General features: G+C 45.5%; 1 protein-coding gene and 1 long non-coding RNA gene across 3 annotated transcripts; one reads left to right on the top strand and one right to left on the bottom strand.

Annotated features, from left to right (window-relative positions):
* Positions 1-2,352: 2,352 nt before the first annotated feature.
* On the bottom strand, positions 2,353-16,297 carry pdzd4 (PDZ domain containing 4). 2 transcript variants are annotated; one of them, XM_042099298.1, is made up of 9 exons: positions 16,199-16,297; positions 11,438-11,476; positions 10,052-10,338; positions 9,488-9,578; positions 8,964-9,062; positions 8,544-8,606; positions 7,575-7,676; positions 3,517-5,606; positions 2,353-3,093 (listed from the first exon to the last, which is right to left on the bottom strand). In XM_042099298.1, the coding sequence occupies exons 1-8, from the start codon at positions 16,256-16,258 to the stop codon at positions 3,525-3,527; spliced, it is 2,823 nt and encodes a 940-aa protein (XP_041955232.1). In that variant the 5' UTR covers positions 16,259-16,297; the 3' UTR covers positions 2,353-3,093; positions 3,517-3,524. The 2 variants fall into 2 exon arrangements, with proteins under 2 accessions (XP_041955232.1, XP_041955231.1); XM_042099297.1 differs by having other exon boundaries at positions 2,353-5,606.
* Positions 10,237-16,297, top strand: LOC121714114. Its single transcript, XR_006033028.1, has 4 exons — positions 10,237-10,314; positions 12,348-12,528; positions 15,688-15,830; positions 15,997-16,297. It is a non-coding gene; the product is annotated as an uncharacterized LOC121714114 (long non-coding RNA).
* Positions 16,298-17,969: the final 1,672 nt, after the last annotated feature.

Genomic DNA, 17,969 nt, shown 5'->3' with positions numbered 1-17,969 from the left:
ATATGTTGAGATAGAAACATCAATTAAGGGGCAACATTGTACCACTTTGTACGTCATTGGGAGAGATTACTACAGAAGTTGTCATGGATAATTTCATTCCTATAAAAAATTAAAGTGTCAATGTCTGATCATGGTTAATATGTTATTGTAAAAAATCCTATCTTTTTTAATGTGAATGGAAAGTAACATTGTTATAGATATATAAATATAATATGGACACTTCTCTCATGCATTGATTGTAAATGAGAGTGAAATGCATTGTGTGGGAGCAAAATGTTTTTTTTTTTTTTTTTTTTTGATTGCAATTGTAAAGGCAACCATTGCAGACATTAATATTGATATTATCGGTGTAATAGCTATCACTAATATGGGCTGTTATTGTTCCAGCAAAATACAGTAATGTTCTCTAGTTTTTAAAGAATTTTTGATTTGACTTATTTTAGTATTATAATCTGTGCTTTGTTGTATGCGGGCAGCAGAAGTGCTAATCATAAGGGATCACTGATGTAATGTGATTGTGTGCTGTAAAACCATTTGTTTTCTGACATCAAAATGACTACCTGCTTCCTTAAGCGACACACCTTTTCAACTGTGTGTCAAATGTTTTTTTTAAAACATCTGCAACTAATAACAACCCCATAATATCTATCAGGGAGTTGGGGTGAAATAGGTCTACAGCTCTGGGTCTCTTCACACATATTAGGCCTAATGCATGCTGGTGTGCGCACGCACACACACACACACACACACACACACACACACACACACACACACACACAGTGACAAACACACACACACACACACACATACATTCACTTTCTTTCACTTGCCGTCTTATACATACTGCACACACCTGCTTATTTTCAGGAATTCACTTTTGCTCTTTTTCACACACACTAATGTACACAACATCACTTTATCTGTCTCTCTCTCTCTCTCTCTCTCACACACACACACACACACACACACATACACAACCACATGCACACACACACACATACACACATACTGTAAAACATTCTGCTCTTGGAGCCTTTACCCGACACGCTCGACATGACATGAAACACGCTGCTTTAGTAGTTGTAGTTGTCTGGGGGTTGGTTGGCGGTGAGGTCTATGGCCGTTCATGTTTCAGATGTACAGTAGTTCCCACAGCTCCTCCTGTCGTTCTCTGCTCACAAACTTGCTCTCTGCCATTCAGGGATTCACTAACTCATTTGAACCTCTGAATACTGAACATGGTCTTTGAACAGTAACAGTGTTGTATATATTCACTGACACGGGGAGAGACAAGGTGCAGAGAATTTGCTGAGTCATTCCTAGAAACCCTGGCGGGTAGGTGCCCCCAGTCCCTTATCCACACCACACCTCTCTAACCTTGGTGTTCGACCCCAACGCTCTAATCCTGCCTCCAGGACTTGTGTTAAACAGTCGTGGATAATTTGCCGCGTTTTGGAGTGGCAGACTACAACATGATGTTTCTATATGTTCATGAAGCTTTAGGGAAAGGAGCTCCCGTCCAGACGCTTTGAGCTGTGTGCATTGGCTGTCGTTGTCTTCGATGGGAAATGCCAGTGTGTTTGCCCCTTGTGATCCCAGTCTCCTGTTGCATGTGGAACCTGCACTGCGATGAATGAGCGCTGTATAAAAGCTAAATGTACAGAATAATCTCTCAACATACAGTATAAATACTCGACATGTACTCGGGAATGAACTGTACCTTAATATGTCTCTCTGTAAACTTGCCAGGGATGATGGGCCAATGTCAGTCTGTTCATATTTACCAGAGACCTGGGGCTTGGGAGAATGACCTGTAATTGTAAACTTGTACCAGTATTTGTGTGCATCTACAGATGAGTTATTATTTTGAGACAACAAATATGTATTGAATTTAATATGTATATATGTATGAGGTTTCAATGCAAATTATTCAGAGAAATTATATGTGATTATTTATTGCTCTTATAAAATATGTTCTTGCTGTTGGATTGCTGTATGTTTTTTTTTTCCATTCAAATCCAAACTTCCATTATTGAGTATGAATATGAAAGTTTACTGTGAGAAGAATAAGTTACAGTATGATGAATTAATCCATTTAGTTACTGCAGGCAAGTTCACATGTTTACAGCTTTTCGGCTGCTTTAAGTTTTGGAACAGCAAGGACATGAGAGTGCAGCACAAGTGCTAATTTGTACACATGTGGGTACTTCATCAGAAACAAAATGGGATTATTTTATAGTAACTTGTATAGCTTTTACATAGTTACATATAGTTAGAATGCATATTAGACATGGATTTATGTGTCCATTTATGTGTCCAAAATGATTGTTGTGCAATCTTCTGTGAGTATAAGTATGTTGAGAAAGTAGACACCATGTAGTTGATACCTGATACATTTGAAACAAGGAAGAAAGAAGTTTATCATAGCGTCAGTAACCATAGGTTGGTGTCCATTGGATTTTATTGTATGGGCGGTAGACAACAATCAGCAGTTTTACATTAAACATACAAAATGACTTCTTCTAAAATGTGTCCTTGGGAAGAACCTTTAACAACACCAGAGGAAGGACAGCTCATTCAAGGAGTACACAGAATTGATCTACATCATAAATGGCGCTTTTAAAATACAATTTAATAACAGATATAGGAAAGCCAATCACAACGCTATAACAATAGTTAAAAACGTCAGCCACATACTGTGTATATCTAATGGAACTGATGCTTCTATGATATTTGACATTTGATAGATTTCTGTGTAGTTTCTCTGTACAATAACCTGTTACTTAAACCATGCAAGTGAAAGGATTCTCGTTTTTCAGTTCGTCCTCGATGGAACCTGTAGCACCATGTTGAAGCTCGTTAGTCTCTCAGACGCTTCTTTTATCATCTGAAGTAGTTGTGCTGTCTGTCGCTTCCTAGGCTGGTTAATATCTGAGTGTTGAGAGTTATTGTGCTTCATTAAGGTCTCATCTACTTCTTGACACTTCTTTCTTCGACACATCCTTGTCTTTCTTGGTGGTGACGGAACTGGTAAATTCAGTTATCAGGTGCATTTTTGTCTTGTCTTGTCCTTGATCAGCAGAACACGTCCACCTATTAATTTATCCACATGAAAGAATTGTACATCCGTTATTGTTCGTTCAAGTCTTAGACATTCAAGAGGAAGAGTACATCTTTTGCAAAGACGGTTGATAAAAAGGAGACTAAAAATAGCTCATGCTTCCTGATTGCATTAAGCAAAACAACTAGCGTACAGCACACAATAGCCCTGCTATAGGCTACAGGTTCTGGTTAGTGGATTCTCAACTAGCAGAACAAAAAGCGATAATATCAGTTAGGCTTGAATGACTTTGAACACTGTAGGAAAAATGAGATATTTCAGAAGAAGGTCGGTGTATTGTACAGCAGTGTTTTTAATAAACGACATTGGAGTGTACTTTGTGTTCACTGCGTGTCTGAAATTATGTCGTCATCTTCAGTTCGCACAAGCTATCACTGCTCCTTTCCTTAGCTAACCTTATGTCTCAGACGGTGGTGACCGAGAGCAGTGAGTTATACACTTTCTTCCCGTCGGACGAGCGGCTCCCATGGGTTAGCAGTTCCTGGATGGTGATCCAATTATCCAGGATCCGTCGGTTGCGCTTTTTCGAGCTCTTCCGCTGGCTAAGCTCCAAGATGTAGGAACTGGATCGTGCTGGGGAGTCCTGCTGACCCGCCATCGCTGGATCCCTTTCCTGGCTGCTGCAGTCACGCTCGCGCAGGTAGTCCAGGCGGCTCTGCATCATGAACTCGCGGCGGCGTCGGTACTCGCGGGCGCGCAGCAGCTGCTGCTTGCGCTCCTCCTTGCTCCAGTAGCGGCCCATCTTCATCTCGCTCACGGCGTCGTCGTCCGTGGTCATGCCGCTGCGCTCCTCGCGTATTTGCATGGCGCGCGCCTTTAGCAGGCGGTCGCGCACAGGCCGCTTGGCCACATAGCGCGTGCCGTCGCTGCGGATCTTCACCTTCCACTCCATGCGCGGAGAGGAGGCCGGGGACAGCGGCAGGTTCAGGCTCAGCTTGGCCGGGCTGGGGGGCATGTTGGAGCCCGGGACCGGAGCTTGGCACGAGGTGGCACCACTCTCCGGGCCGCTGCTGCCCACCGCGGCCTCGCTCTCCCCCTCCACCGTCCTCTCCAGCGCAGCGCCGCCCTCGGGAGTGCCACCCAGCTGCATGCAGCTCTGGTAGCGCTCTAGGGGCTTGCTGCTGCTGCTGCTGCTGCTGCTGTGGTGACGACGGGCAAAATACGGACTGGACTCGGCACTGCGCCCGCCCATCCTGTCGGGCACCTTCGGGGCCCTCCGAGATGGGATACCCCCGTCGGCGGGCACCCGCCTGGACGGCGACTCCCAGCAGAAGGACCGGTACTTCGGGTTGGAGCTGCCGCTGCCGCCGATGGTGGAGGCCTGCCACTTCCTGTAGCTGGTGGGGGAGTAGGAGCAGTTGAGGTTGCTGGCCCGGCCGCGGTCCCTGTGTCGGTGCATGCTCAGTGGGCTGAGGGGGGGCTCGGAGAAGGGCGGCGAGAGGTGCTCGCTGACCAGCGGCGTGCTGCGGCAGCTCTCCCCACCCGTGTTGTAGGCGCTGGTGCTCTCCTTGTCCGAGCGCTCTCTCTCGGGCAGCTCGTTGATGTCGGAGAGCTGCGCCTCGGAGGGCCCCAGCAGTGGCGGCGTCTGGGCGGGCGAGCCGCATCCCGATGCCGCCTCCTCCTCCATCATCCACGCCTTCAGGCAGCGCTCGCGCAGCTGCTGCATCTTCTGCGCCCGCAGAATGTTCCGGCACTTGAACTCCAGGTGACGCAGCTCCTCCTCCAGCAGGGCCATCTCGTGCTCCGACAGGCTCAAGTTCTCGTTGCAGTTCACGTCCACCGTAGCGACCCCTGTAACATCCCCCTCTCCCCGGCCTTCCTCTCCTCTCTTCTCCCCACCATCTTCTCTCCGTCCCTCGCTCTTTTCTCTCCTCTGAGCGTTTGCGTTCTTTTTCTTTCTGTCGTACTGGCACTTGATCTGCAATAGCTGCTGGTACCTCTCACACTCTTCCTCGGTCAGCCCTGGCATCATCATCATCACCGGGCTCGTCATGTAACCCCCGCTGCCCACTACGCCCACCCCGCCACACCCTTCAAACCCTGGCAGGGCATCGCCACTGAACTGGAGCTCCCGGAGGTGCAGGGGGGACGGCATCTCCCCGCGGCTGTGGACCGGACCTAGGCCCAGGCCGGCAGGCCGGAACTTGCGCAGGCTGGCGGGGGTGTTGGTGGCGTTGGTGTTGCAGGCGCTGGTGGTCTGATCGTCGGCCAGCAGGTCGTGCTCGGACGACTCCTCACAGCGGGTGCTCTCGTCGGTGCGGCCCACGCCACTATCCAGCTCCTGGCTGGTGCAGAGCCCCGCCAGGTGTGCAACAGGCGACCGTCTCTCGGCGTCGGCAGCCCCGTGGAGTGGCGTGGTGGCAGCAGAGGCTGTGCTCACCCCCATCTGCCGCAGCCGGTAGATGCCCGACAGGGGAGATGTGGTCAGGCTGTCCACCTCCATCCCCACCGGCAGTTCCAGCTCCAGCTCTTCAGGGTTATCAGACTAGGAAAAACAATGGGAATATTTTTCATTCATATTTGCTCTAAAGAAATACTTTCCAGTGTTACAGGGGAGGTATGGGCTGACATTGGCGACAGCATTGACGACATAAAAAATATAAACAAACATGTTTATATGAGGAAACATGAGGAAAAATGTTTCAATGTTTCAGCTAGGCAGCATTTAAACACTAGGTGGCGATGTGATTGTGCCAAAAAAGAACACAGTTTCCAGTTTTTCCTCCCTCATGTGTGAAACCGCACAGGCGTGTACTCTCTGCCTCATAAATCTTTTAATGAATGGGATCTATTGACATTCAAACCTCCACTATTAGACCTGTGAATATTAACCTCTCCTGGTCCTCTCTCCAGACGCTGAGATCGTGAGCCTAAGCCTAGAGATCAATATGGTTTTAGGCACCATTTGATTTAATGAGATGCATAATTCTAGTTTGAAGGGCATCAATGGACTCATCCCGTCTGGGGTTATTAGGACTGTGATCAATCCCAGTTTAATTTGGATGGGATTCATGGAGCGCGGCATTGATTGTAGTCTTTGTGTGTGCTTGACTCACAAAGCCCCCCCCTCCCACTCTCTTCATGTCCCCCGATGATTCAGAAAGCCCTTAATCTCTACCTCCTCTCCCCCTTATCTCTCTCCCTCTCTCTTCCCCCTCTCCCTCTTTCTGTCTCTCTCTTCCTCACCTTCCCAATTTTTTCCTCAAGCTCTGCCACTCACCCTGGTCTCTCCTCTCTCAACCTCTCATCCATTAATCTTTTCCCTCTTTTGTTTCAAGTAAGGTGAGTCAAGAGTGGACGGCTGAAAGGGTGGAGAGCTGTTTGTTTTGTGCAGCGCATAACCATATTTAAATTAGTATCGAATCAGAATTACCATAGACTGTGCCTCCGAAGTGAACTGCAGCATTTTCTGCATGAGTCATTCAAAGTCGATCGAAAGCTTGCTCACTCTGAGATTTATTCATTTGTTTGGTCTGATAATTATGCATGTTTACTGTGTGAACGTGCTGTGCAACTCTTCAGATGCTCTGCATCAGAGGATTGTTTGTATTCCTTGGTGTTGTTATTGTTTAGGAAAGGACTCATAGTCAAAATGTCAATTTCGCTTCTTCACTGAACTGAATGTGTGCAGTGTGCACCTGTAAGTGGATGTTTGATCTAAATGTCACTCAGTTTTAAATCGTAGCCATCTGTAACTGTAGCCTGAGGACTGATCATTCTTGGTGCCTAACCGCATCTCCATACAATAGCCTCACCAGTGCTTTCTATTTTTGTGCAGGAGAATCTGTTCTGTTTGAACACAGAGCAGTGTCCTGGAGGGGGCCCTTGACTACTGCCTGAGAGCAATTTGCCATCCTCTATTTTTCTTCTCATCCCTTTCTCGCACTTTCATCCTCTCAACCGTCCTCTCTCCATCATCCTACCGACCCCCACCCCACTCTCCATCTCCATGTCTTTCTCAGCGTGAATTAATGGTGTTCTCATCCAGAGCTGTGAACCAGCTCGTCGTCATGTCTCTCTCCTCGTGGAATACTTGCTAATGGAAGTGGCACTGAAAGCCTCTGTCAGCCCCTCGGCTGCAGTCGGCACATGATTGCCATTGTGACTGATCTGCACGCCACGTTTCACAACGCTCAGCAAAACAAGCCATTCGTTTTGGGATGGCTAGTCAGAAGGAAAAGAAGACAGATTGAATTAGATTTGTATTTATGTGTGTGTGTGTGTGTGTCTGTGTGTGTGTGTGTGTGTTAATTTGTGAGTGCAATATGCCTTCAGCATGACTGGCTGGGTTTATTGGTATTTATGTTCATAGGGTTCATATCTGCCTATGTGTGTACAAGGCATCTTGGCCTATTGACTGTGTGTTTCTTTGTGTGTGTGTGTGTGTGTGTGTGACCACACGGATGTCTCTGTGTGATATACAGTGATTATGACAGGGGCTTGTGATATTTACCTCTCGTTCGGGTCGAGCTAGGAGCAGAGAAATATTGGTGCTGTCCTCTCGGGTCAGGATGGCCACCGCCTCCTCCCTGTTCTGAACATCCATCCCATTTATCTGAAAGAGAGAGAGAGAGAGAGAGAGAGAGAGAGAGAAAGAGAACACACACAACTGAATCAGGACCTGAGTGCCACGGGTGGAGAAAATGAAATAAAGCAGTCGACCCTCAGCGTGACCAAGAGATATGGGTGGCAGTGGTGGTGTTAATGAATGTGGCACTCTGTTCCAAACTGTAATATGTTCCCCAGACAGTGGTGCTAAAGGTGTGTTTTCATGCTCTTTCGCTATGCTGGGAGAAAGAGCCACCAGCACCTGGAGCGCGGCCAGTAACCATGGTTACGCGGAAAGCGCAGTCAATTATATTCCCAATAAGTCTCATTTTTTTGGTTGTTGTCGCCGGGTAAAAACCGGTGCTGTCTGGATTGTCTATTTTTAAACACATGTTTCTGGGGGTCTCAGACATCTCAGCAGGATGTGGTGTGCTTCTTAATGTCTTTGTGTGCGGTGGCTGGTTGACATTTTAATGTGAGTAGGCAGTGCTGGAGTGGTGGAATCTCTGTAGTGGAGCATCAGGGTAGGCTCAGTCTCAGTAGTGTGCATTGTGCCAGAGACTTTCTAATGTGGAGACACAGCACTCCATAGAACTCCATAGAAATGCATGGGGCTAGTTTGTCACGCCAATATGGCCATTGTCTACACATATGCCACCCCTTTCTCGGCAAAACGTCGACATGTGAATACATTGAGCCAATCATGTGTTGTGATCTCGCCGCTGGAGCAAGATTGGTGTCGTGAAGCCTTGCGCACGAGCATTTCTGCCGAAATGGATGCCCGACGAGTGCCCAAAAAACGTTGTCAAATGGCCGCCGAGTGGAGGGACTTGCCTAAAAGGACTTTGATTATGCTCATGATGAGCGTGCGTACCTGTAAGATTCTGTCGCCCTGTCTGATCCTCCCGTCCTTTGCTGCGATGCTGTTGGGATTTACCTGCACAGATCATAGGAACATATTTTTTGTCTAACAATCCCAAAGATTTCTGTGCTACTTACAATTTGTGAAAACCTGAGAAGCTAACTAAATGGTGGTGAAATTCCTGTAAGAATCTCACAACATCAGTCCAATCTTTTCTAGAACATTTCTAGATTGTTCACCATTAGATTCTTCTTTAAAGGTTCTTCATTTTACCTCCTGTAGAAAGCTCAAATTAAAGGTTCTTCAAAAAAAAACTGGTGGTTTATACAGTAAATATTGTGATATTTCATGTAATATTCCCATACAAGACTTTCTTTAACTGCACTGATGAAGATAAAAATGCGGTTGCTGAGGACAGCTATAGTGTTTTACCTCTCCCACATAAATGCCTTGGTCGTCCTCGTTGTCTGTGCGGTAACACACGGTCAGGCCCAGCTTGTCCTGCTGACTGGACTTATACAACTCCACCTCCTGAGACAGAGGAACAGTCAAGCAGAGAAGTCAGTGATCTATAACCTCTGCTTTGCCCTGAGGTTGGTCCTCATGTATAATGTATGTGGCTTTGATAAATGACAACTCAGACAGCTGCTCAACTTAGAGTGTCAAACAGGAGCCTTTGCAGTGATCCACTGCATCCTCCACAACAGTGGGGAGTTCAGCCCCAAATCAGCTATTATCTGAGAATGATCCTAAGTGATGGTCAGAAGATTACTTGAGATCCCCCAAGTGTTTGTAGCAATACATATAAACATGTGGGGGAAAGCAACATAATGTATGACACATGAACAAATAAACAATATATCCAGATATAACCAAATAATACAGATATCCAAAATAATATCCAAATGTAGTTTTAGGGGCTGTAAGAAGTGAAGAATAAACAATGGGACTCAGACCTCATACTCCAGCTCATCTTGTCTGTCTACTTCATGATGAGTGACATCAAAGTAGTCATGGGGGTCGCTGTACACATGCTCCAAAGAGCAGCTGGGATGGAGGGAAAGGGAGAGACGGTACAGTCAGCCTGCTGAACCATAATATCATGTACTACACAAGAGACAAAACACGCTCAACATGAAACATTTAACAACTCTCTTTTTTGCACAGTGTAGAATGATGTGTCATCAGTACCAGCGAATAGCTGGTATCACAGGATAGCACAGAAACACACTGAAATGAGGTGGTCAGCAACATTCAAAATGCAAGTGAAGTACAGATGGCCAGCAAACAGATTTCATGAGATTTGCATGAAATTCACACAGATTTCATGAGATTTGCATGAAATTCACACAGATTTGCATTTTTTAACAGGGGGCCCACATTGATTTTAATATGCACCTGTTCCTTGAACCCCCTGTATTTAGCAGTATCTATCATAGCACTGCAGATGACTGACTAGATACTACCAGTGCAGTGTCATCACAACTTTTTCTATTTGATATTCCAGGAGGGCTACTCACAGGTCATTTAGCAAGTACGGCTCCATCTGTGGTGGCAGAGGCGGGGATGGAGGGGGCGGTGGCGTCCCATTGGTTGCCACGCAGGGGCCGTTTCCCAGAATTCTCTGGAAGCTGATGTCCGTCTGGGTGCTGTTGTCCATGCAGTCGGCGATAGCCAGCACGCGAGCCGTGCCCCCTGCCATGCCCGTCCTCCGTCGGTGCCCTTTACGCACCACCTGAAGCAGCAAAGGATCATGGGGGTGTCCATCCTGGTTGTGACCCAGGTGAGAGCCTCTCTTCTCCTTGAGCTTCAGTCAGACAGAAAGAGAGAGGACAAGAGAGGACAAAAATCATTGACAACACTTTACTTCAATTCAGACTCCATAAACCATTATAAACATATTTTAATAATGCTTAACAATGTTATAGTATGCCATAATATGTCATATCTTCGTATTTCTAAACTTATTTCAGTCATTATAATGTATAATAAATGCTTCTTACACATTTATAAATGTGTATAAAGCTTTAAGAATACTGGGTTTAAGTAAGGTGTTACCAAATAATTCATTGGAAAGACATGAGAAGACAAGATGTTCATCATTTACAGTGCAAGCTACATGCTTTATTGATATACATTTAGTTTAACATTTATATGGTTTCAAATTATTTAAAGAAACAGATTGAGAAACAGATATGACAGTGAGATACTGTAATGAAATGAATTACATGAATATTGAGTCAGACAGAGGTAGAGGTAAGATTATCAGATGTGGAGATGGGAGGAAGAAAGGCCCTCTATATCAAAGGCACATTATTTAACAGCGTTGGACAGGCTTTGACATTCAATCAGAGAAGTTGGCTATAATTAATGCGGAAACTGGCGCACATCCAAAAGCACTTTGCGGTCAGAGAAAATCTGTGCACAACACAAACAGAACAATGTTCAAAGCTCATCTTTGACCCTTCTGAGATCAAAGAAATAGCTGAACATTATGTATGCATGTGAAAAATGTAAGTAAAATTTGAAGAGTAATAGACCGAGCTTAATTCCACCATCTATAGTAAAAAATTATGTATGAATGTGCTCTTGGAATTATGAAATAGTGGACAATGAGGGCTTGTGCCTGTCTGTCTCTCTCTCTCACACACACACACACACACACACACACTCATGCACACATACACATACGCACACACACACTTTTTCTCATTTTTACTCTCACTTGGCACTTAACAAATAGTATTACTATTTATTGCTGCACTATTTATTGATGAGTTGAGGAGCTGAAACAGAAGATTTGACTCTTTTATGCAAGTATAATGTGGTGTATTAAAGTCATCTTGAATCTCGAATCTTGAATTAAACATTTTTAAAGTAAAATTTGAAGAGTGTAATAGACAGACCTTAATTTCACCATCAATAGGACGCAGTATGTTCCCTTTCTGTGAAGGAGAGAGAGAGAGAGAGAGAGAGAGCATTTGACAATCATACGTCGGTTTTGAAGGGGGATGGGCAGCAATTACTGAGGCAATTATGTTGCTGTATGAGGACAATGCATTATTCATTTATACATCTCAGTGGAGGACAATTAATATGCAATAAACTGAGCTAGGTAGTGCCTCATCATCTCATCAAAATTGCATCAAAACATGTCAGTATGGAGACATACAGAGGTTCTCTGCAATAATTGGTTACAGTAAATGGGAATGAATGGCATTTTTTTATGTTTATGTTCATGTTCAGTTTAAAAGGGACAAGCACAGACATTGAATATACACATTATATGGGAATATAGACACAGCGCCTGCCAACCCCCCCCCTCACTTTCCAGACCCTTTTTCAAAGCTCTGCTTTTTCATCACTCTGCATTTCCACTCTGCATTTCCTAAAGTGCTAAATGCTCTGCTGCTCTGGGATTCTGTGTGTGTGAGCTGCTGTCTGCTCGGCTATGCATTCCTCAACGGTGCAGGAGACGCCGCCCCATCGCCCCAGTGCCATCCCCAGGTCCTGTGGGGCCGATGAAACAGAGGGAGATTTATACAGTCAGGCATGAGATCCGAAAATCAATGGCGGGTTAATTCTGTTGACGCTCAAACGTGACCTCCCCAGCCTTCACATCTCCCTTATGCTATTCATCCTGGACCCCAGAAATGAATGACCTTTTGATCTCCTCTCCCATCTTCTCCTTTGCCATCTCACCCTGACAACTCCCCCCCCCTACACCTTCCCACACACTGAGAGGGAGGGAGGGAGAGAGGATAAATACTTATTGTTGTTGATATTAATCCCTTTATTGCTTATTATTCTGGGCAGGATCGACTGGGCCGTGAGTAAATGTCAGAGATCACTGCCAGCACTGTGATCAAGCATGGCAGTGTGGATGGGAGCGCGCCTCCTCTCCCCTCCCCATCCCTGTCCAGAGACATTACCAGCTTCCCCCAAGGACGTCCGCAAAGATCCGGCCCTAATTTAATCCGACACATTACCTGCGGAGGTGAGGACCCAAAACAGTGAATTACTCATGAAGGAAGGCTCCACATAAATATGGATTCAATTATATTTGCACAGGCCCTCATTGCCCAAGTATGTTCCTGTGCATTATGTTAACTGAATAACAATTACTTTGTAATGATTTGACAGTAAAAGGCAAAGGAGGAGGAGAAGGAGGTAGCTGCTGTGGTTGTCTCTGTTATCAACATGATGCCAGGAGACAGCAATTATGTATATGTCTGTCGGAGGGCCCTTATTAACCTTGACCTTGATATTTGGCCTCTTTCCTCCAATCGTGCCTTTAATTAACACAGATCTGTGCCCGGCCGGTCGGCCGCTGGCATCCCCTGCTGCATCTGCGTCGGTCTGTGCAGCCAGTGCCCAATGCCCTCCCATTTCACAGTTTAATTCAGAGCCTTAAAAAAAACATTGAGTGGTTGTGCCATGGCGATGCAAAAATCCCAAGCCCTCTGGTTATTGTAATCACCATATCAGTTGATTGCTTTCAGGCCTGTTGAGGCTTAAGAGACAAGAGCACATATCCAGCAGTCAGGCAATTTGTAGCCTGCTGCATAATTCCCCCTTTTTTACCCCATGGCTTTTTCTTAGAAACCCCTCTTTTGTGTGCATTCATCAATTCAGAAAATGGATCCCAGAATAATGTTTAATACAAGCCTCATAATAGTGTCTGGGTTAAGGAAATTAGGATTCTCATTTGTGTGTGTTTATATCTCTGTCTGGCTGAAGTACATTTACTCGTTCTGCTACCAGACCTCTTTGAGACACCTCTCTCCCCATTCCTCTCTTTTACCTTTACCCTTTCCTCACCTCTGTCCCATTCCATCTCTTTCCCCCTTTACTGTCTGCACCTTCCTCCTCCACCCCACCCCCTTCTCTCTCTCTCTCTCTCTCTCTCTCTCTCTCTCTCTCTCTCTCTCTCTCTCTCTCTCTCTCTCTCTCCCTCTCTCTAGTGTCTGATCCAATCTACAGCTCATCAGCTCTCCATTTCCCCCGGTGCTCTGGCCCTTAACTCCCTCTCCTGCCTCATGACTCTCTGCAGGGAGCCGAGTGAACCCTCACCCCCATTGATCCTGCGGTCCACTTCAGCAGTAGTGCAGTGCTTCAGGTGCACTGACATGACATGAACTTCCAGGAGGGACTAGGCAGGGGGCGTGAGCTGGGCTTCAGTGTTTGTTCGTGAAACGTTAGGTGACTACTGTGGGTCAACCGTTGGATTTAAAGGATGGGGATTGTGTTCCTGAGTGTTAAAGGATGTGTGTATTTACTATCGCAAGTTTTGCTCTTACGGAAAGGCCCTTTCACATTGACATCAAAGTGGGCTATCAATTCATCCGTTGTTTCATCGTGTTGATTTTCATAATATGTGTGTGTGTGTGTGTGTGTGTCTGGTGTGTGTGTGTGTGTGTGTGTGTGTGTGTGTCTGGTGTGTGTCTGGTGTGTGTGTGTGTGTGTGTGTGTGTGTGTGTGTGTGTGTGTGTGTCACTGTGTATTCATTTTTTTCTGTGTCAGTGTGTCTCTGTGCTTTACTGTGAGAAAGCATATAAGTCTTGCTTAATGACCCCCAGTTGCCATGGCAACGGCATCCCATAGAGACGAATTTGACAGGCCGTGCAGAGAGCGAGCGAGAGAAAGAGAAGACCACCAGACGTGGAGGCTGGGTCGAGAGGAGGATTAGGAGAGTGAAAGAGTGCATAGAGGAGCTCTCTCTCTCTCTCTTTTTTTGGGGGGGTGCGCAGTTCTGCACCATATCTCCCCACCATAAATATTTATCTATCATTTCAAAGTCAGTTCTTGACTAGCATTATCACCGGCTGTGTTTTTTTCCCCCTCATCATGCGGCGTGAATACTAAATGACTGCAGTCTCCCTGCTATCCAGTATCCAGCTTCGTTAGCCTGGAGTTAGGCAGGAGTGAAAGTGACATGGAGGTGCAGTGCCATCTCCACATCAATAATCACCTCAGTAGAGCAAGTCAGTTGAGCTTGTCTGGGACTCGGAGGTTGCTATTATTATCCAGCCAACCAGAAAGCACACCGAACAGGAGCTAAAACGACATACACGCGTCAGGAAATTGGGAGACAGCCTGCGCAACATACTGTGTGAGCTGGCGAAGTGATGGCATGAATTTGAAGTGGGAAGCTGGCGTTTCCTTGTTGGCATTTATAACCCCCCTCCTCCCCAATTTCCACAGCAATCTAATGATATCATTAACGCGATCATGTGTGGTTTTGATGTCTACTCTGTCACAGCTGAAGAGGCTGTGTGTTATGACGTGTTGAGGAGCTGAAGTGCTGTCTAAAGGAGAGTCATCTGTGAATTGCCTGGGGCAGCAAAAGGGGGGTTAGAGTAATCTAGGGTATGAAAACTGAAATTGGGAGGATCAAGTGGAAGACCCCCCTCACCCCACCCCCCCAACCACTTTATTTTTAGAAGGAGCTGTAACCATTCTGCCGTGACATACGGGTCCTGGGAGACCTCAAATGGCTTTGTGGAAAGCGCTCTGGACCAGTCATCATGAACAGGGGCGCTCGACCTGGGTGAAAACTTGTCGACTTTTAAAAGAATATTTGAAAGAGTGCTGTATATGTAATAAGAACAAGAGACTGTCAGCCAGGGTGTTCTTCACACTCTGCTTCACTGCATTTTGGCTGTCACTTATAAAAAGTGAAGATGGAAGAAGCCACATTTGTATGACATACATCAGAGGAGAGTCTCTTGCCCTTTGCATAAAAACCCCTGTGCATGGTGACAAACCCTTTGCATGGTGACAAACCCTTTGCAGGCAAATTATACATTATACACAGATACTGAGACGGTGACATTTAGCAGCTGTCAGCCAAGAGCAAAGGTTAATGTAACAGACCTTAATGCAATCTCAACAGCACAACATGACCACAACACGTTCAATATGTCAGCCTCGAAAACCTCAATTTGGTTTTAACAGTAAAGTAAGTATTCTGTATGTTGCTTTGGACAAAAGTGTCTGCTAAATACAATAACCATAAAGTAGCTTCTTTACACATGTACATGGTGTAATACATGTTTTACCAGCCAAGGACACAAAAAACAGACCTCTCAAGACATATTAGAGTCCATCAGACTCCAGAGAATCCATAATGATGATTCCCTTGTTCCTTTTTCAGTCTTAGTGCTTGAGCAGTTCCACTGAAGAGTCAATATCAATCATGTAACCTGATGGCAGTCTCTCTGGACCAGATGCCCAGCCTGTGGGATACCTTACGGAGTCTGTCCCAGTAGTGTCCCATTCATGAATATGGATCTCACTGTGAGTTTTACAGTCAGTGACAAGTCTCATTTCCTGTGTGTGTATGTATGTGTGTGTGTGTGTGTGTGTGTATTTATACCCTGTCCATCCATATAACCTGCGTATGAATTGTTAAGATGTATAATGCATATACATGTATAATGAATGTAACCATTTTCCCGCCTAGAGCCAGAAAAGGAAGGTGTGCTTTTTGAGCCTTCAACCCATGCCATCACGATTCCCCACAATTTATACTACTCCTACACTCAGCACCTGTACTGTGTCAGACAACATGAAATAGGGGAGAAGACATCTGAATTGAGTGATGTCACAGGACAGGTCAAAGGACACAGTGTGAATGTGTTGTTGAAGTCTGGCCGTGAGCTCACCTGGAACATGATGCGGTACTGTTCCTCCGGCCGGTCCACCACACACATGTTGCACCCCATCTCGAACGGTCAGCGATGGCTTCCGGCACTTTCCAGACCTCTTGTCGCCGCTCGCTGTCCTCTCCTGTTCTCCTCCAGTGGGCAGATGTTCCACTGCTGGGCCGAGTCCAATTACTCCACTGCCCAATTATACAGCAGCCTTTCAGTCAGATCTGAGGTGTGACCCTGACTGGGAGAATGCCTTTGATCTTCTCTTGGCGCCTGTGTTATGCATTCATTCAGCACAGGGCTGCTTGCAGAGAGAGAGGTATTAAAAATATATAGCCTTTCTCCTTCAGGGTGCTCGGTTAGTGGTCCAAGGTGTAGGTGCTGGGAGTTGGACAAGGCATCATAGAGTCAGAGTTTCCACTGAGATGTAGTATCGATCCGAATCAGTCAATCAGCAGATATTTAAAAAAAAAAAAGATGAGGAATATGTGTGTGAGGAATGAAACAGGATTTTTCCCCCCTTTCAGAATGTTTCTGAATATTCTGTTAACTGTCCACTGCCCAAATGTATTTCTGTACTTTTCTGTTTCAATGTTCTTCAAAATGTACAAATAGATCGAAGTTACAGTAACTTTTCTCAAATATAAACAAATGATTTTGAGAACATTTTAGAAGAAAAATGTGCTTTTGTGTAGTTTTGCACAGTTAGATGCCTAAGCATATGTGGTTATTGTTCTCCCTGACAACCACGTTTGTTATGTGCTTATTTTTATGAGCTCATTCACAACAGTGTCCCTCTGAAAGCACTTTATTAACCACATAAGAATGCAATTAAATCGTGGAATGCCTGGTTTCATGCAAATATCTACAACCCAATCCACTGACTAGTTCTCAAGGGGATCTCTTAGGTGCCTCTTCTTTTCCTTTCTCTCAATGTAATTGTGCTATTTTTAGATGAATGTTAATAAGCTGAATTTATTTATTTACTCACAATTTGTTAATAGGCTTCCGTATTGCATTCATTCGCAGCACTAGTATATGAGGACGCAGTTAGTCTAAACACTCTCAAATGTAATGGTGCCACCCAGTTTGTGATGGTGGCAGACCTGTTGAGTGTATTTTAATTTAAAGTTTTCAATCAATCGACAAATTAACTTGTATGCCACCAAAATGCATAAGGCATAATTTTCAACATTACATTCTTCTCAGTAAAAAGTTTATTTATAAATCTACATTTGCATCCTGGCTTTAATATTTATATTTCAACGCACACTCCCCCAAGTGAATGAATTGAAAGCACCATGGCATAGTGGGAAGTCATCTAGATAGCAGTCAGAGTCTAATGGGTGTCTTGACACCTGAGTTCACCTGAGCTCCATTTGCATTGTGCCTTCCCTGATCCCTGCAGATGGGTGACTGTCTCTCATTTGTCACCCACAGACAGCTAGCACAGCACCCACTCCTCTTTTAGCTGCCCGTGTCAGATGTGCATGCTGCGATCCTATAAGTTTCTGAGGGGTGAGTGACTGCGCCTGTCACGACTCGTCTGAACCAGTGTCACCCATCCATCCTCGCTCTCTACCTGACAGTCTTCTATCCCCTTTTATCTCTCTTGATTTTCTCTCTCTCCCTCTCTCTCTCTCTCTCCCTACCTCTCTCTCTCTCTCTCTCTCTGCCTCTCCCTGGAACCTCAGGGATATGTTCGGATTTCTTACCTTGCCCTCACTCAGACTAATTTATCTTGGAGACAGGCCGCCGAGATTGCTTGAGTTCTTCCGGAAAA

This window comes from Alosa sapidissima, chromosome 7 (genome assembly GCF_018492685.1).
Source record: "Alosa sapidissima isolate fAloSap1 chromosome 7, fAloSap1.pri, whole genome shotgun sequence".
In the NCBI taxonomy this organism is placed as follows: Eukaryota; Metazoa; Chordata; class Actinopteri; order Clupeiformes; family Clupeidae; genus Alosa; species Alosa sapidissima.
Note: the sequence above shows the minus strand (reverse complement) of the source record. Positions and strands in the feature narration are given on the sequence as shown.

Excerpts from the sequence above, each read along its gene's own strand:
- pdzd4 (XM_042099297.1), bottom strand. The coding sequence starts at position 16,258 with ATGGGGTGCAACATGTGTGTGGTGGACCGGCCGGAGGAACAGTACCGC. Across the intron at positions 9,579-10,051 it reads CCGTACTTGCTAAATGACCT|CTGCTCTTTGGAGCATGTGT; the intron begins GTGAGTAGCCCT and ends CCTCCATCCCAG. Across the intron at positions 5,607-7,574 it reads TAGCTCGACCCGAACGAGAG|TCTGATAACCCTGAAGAGCT; the intron begins GTAAATATCACA and ends TGTTTTTCCTAG.